We start from the raw sequence: 2992 nt of genomic DNA, 5'->3' as shown, positions 1-2992 counted from the left end.
AAAAAAAAAAAAAAAAAAAAAAAAAAAAAAAAAAAAAAAATTTATAAATTATTTTTATATGCATACTTTTAATGATAATTTTTTTTTTTTTTTTTTTTTTTTTAATCACCATTTATATGATTAAAACAAAAGAAATTTGGGCACATGCGAATTTATAATTTATATTTTTTTCAACATGTTTTTATGTCCATGCAATATGGCGTTATAGTTTTCTTTTTTTCCATTTAACGTAAAATAAAAAAATAAAATTACATATATATATATATATATATATATACTTTTTTTTTTTTTTTAATATTAAGGAAAACAATGTAGAATTATTATAAAAAATATTTTAAATAAAAAATAATTATGGTTGAAATATATATCATTATTTTTAATTTTTTTCCCTTATCGTAAAATTTACAAAAGGACATATAACAGTTGCATGTGTGTCCCATATGTTATATATAAATATAAATAAATAAATAAATATATATATATTTTATTTATTTATTTATTTTTTTTTGATTATTATTGTTTTTTTTAAATATTGAGCACATGTAAGTTTCATAAAGAAAAAAATATTTAAGTATTATACAAAGAAAAGGACTATATATAATATAATTATATATTGAAAAAAAAAAAAAAAAAGTGTATGAACAATAAATAAAAAGATATAAGTAGAATTTGATACTAAGATTTATTAAAGAGTGTGTCCTTTTTTTTTCTTTTTCTTTTTTATAAAAATTAAAAAAAATATATATATGAGTCCTGATTATATAAATATATATATATATATAATGTCACATATAAATGATTACACCTGGGTATTTATATAAAATAATAATAGGTAGAAAGGAAAAAAAAAAAAAATAAAATATAACATATAAACAAATATATCAGTTGAAGTGTTATATAAATAAATATATTTCCAAAAAGGTTTACAAATTCATATATCATTTTTCATTTTAACTCTTCAACATATTTCACATATGTATTTTATGTTTTATTTTTTTTTGGGTGGGAGAGGGTAATTTTTAATATGTTCTTAAGTAATATATCATAATAAATTAAAAGGCGTTTTTCAAATTAATTATTTTTCAAGATAAATACATATATTATATTTGTACATATATATATATATATATATATATATATATATATATTCCATATTTTTTTTTACTATGAACATATCATATATATTTTTTCTTCTTAGTTTCCTCCTCTTTTTTTTTTTTTTTTTTTTTGTTAATATTATTTCAAAGAATAATAATATGTATATATTATCACTGAATTATTCCTTAGTTAGCAAAACGTTACACATTGAAAAGTTTTAATATATATATTAGAATAATATATAATTATATATACTTTGTTGTGCTACATAATATATACTATTTAAATGTGCGCTAAAAATAAAAAAATTGTTCCTATTATGGATATTTTAAAGAATAGTTATATGTATATTTATCTTTTAAACCTTTTTATTTATACGAATAAGCATTAAAATTAAAGAAAAAAAAAAAAAAAAAAAAAATTCATATATAATACGTATTTTTTACAAAAGGGATTTTTTTTTTTTAGAAAAGTTTATAATTAAAAGATATATATATATATATATATATATATATATATATTTATATATTTATATAAATTCATATATGCTTAAAAAAAAATGATACTTAATAATATATATAAATATATAACATATATTTGATTATAATATGAGAAAGTATAAAAACGAATTCAATATTTCGAATGTCCTTGAGAAGAAGGATGATTGTTGTTCGCTAGATATTGGAGGTACGTTAATAAAAGTTGTGTATGTAAATCATAAATATATACATGATGATAATATAAAAGAAAATACAGAACACTTGATGATAAAAATGAATGGAAATAAGAATATATATTTGACATTTTTTGACATATCTAAGTTAGATGACACTTTATGTTTTTTATTGAGAAATAATTTAATTAAAAAAAAAATAACGTTAACAGGAGGAGGGGCACATAAATATTTTTATCGCGTGTTAGAAAAAGCACTTTATCATAAATTAGGGATGGAAATAAATAAAGGCGATAATAAAATATATGTATCAAAATATTTGTATGATGAAAAGTTATCCATATTTAGTATATTCGTGTGTAGCACAAAAAGTAATGATCAGAATAAAAATGATGACATAAATAATTTTAATAGTAAAATTATTGAGGGACAAGTTTTGTTTGATAAAAAATTTGTTGATAAATTTCCTTCAGATACAATAAAAATATATTTTGAAAAACCGTACTTTGATAAAAATGGTAATAATAATGATGATAATAATAATGATGATAATAATAATGATGATAATAATAATGATGATGATAATTATATGATACTTACGTGCGGTAGAAAAGATGAAATGAATTGTATTATGAATGGTATCCACACTTTATTTAATGTTGATAAATCATTTTTTAGATATGAAAGATTTCTTAATGTAAAAGTACCAGTAAGAATAACTTCTCCTTTCTATCCTTTTATTATAGCAAATATTGGTTCAGGTATTTCCATTCTTAAATCTAATGGATATGATTCTTATCAAAGAATAGCTGGTACAGCTATTGGGGGAGGCACCCTTATGGGCCTAGCTAAAATTATATTAGATAATATCTCCTTTGAAGAATTAATAAAATGTGCTGAAAATAAAAGTAAAAATATATCATTTGATTTAAAAATGAAACATATAATTGGAGATGCTCCAGTAGATGGATGTATTCATGCAAATACTTTAGCTAGTTGTTTTGGATGTTTAAAAAATATTTTAAAGGAAAAAAAAGAAAAAAATGGACATAACAAAAACATACATCATGAGGTAGCCAAAGGTTTAATTCAAATGGTATCATATAATATAGGATATATGGTATATCTATTATCAAAAATGCACAATGTAAAAAGGTAGATCTCAAGAGAAAAAAAAAAAAAAAAAAAAAAAAAAAAAAAAAAAAAAAAAAAAAAAAAAAA

At 18.5% G+C, this 2992-nt stretch overlaps 1 protein-coding gene across 1 annotated transcript in view; it reads left to right on the top strand.

The window, feature by feature from the left end:
- Positions 1-1706: 1706 nt before the first annotated feature.
- PRSY57_1419900 (pantothenate kinase, putative) overlaps positions 1707-2992 on the top strand; it is a gene marked incomplete at both ends in the record, with an annotated part of 2184 nt that continues 898 nt past the window's right edge. Inside the window, one exon of the mRNA XM_012909811.2 lies at positions 1707-2926. Coding sequence (XP_012765265.2) covers positions 1707-2926 — 1220 coding nt within the window. The remainder of the gene's footprint in view (positions 2927-2992) is intronic.

This window comes from Plasmodium reichenowi, chromosome 14, assembly GCF_001601855.1.
Source record: "Plasmodium reichenowi strain SY57 chromosome 14, whole genome shotgun sequence".
Taxonomy (NCBI): domain Eukaryota; phylum Apicomplexa; class Aconoidasida; order Haemosporida; family Plasmodiidae; genus Plasmodium; species Plasmodium reichenowi.
The sequence above is the reverse complement of the archived record's forward strand: the minus strand, read 5'-3'. Positions and strand labels throughout refer to the sequence as shown.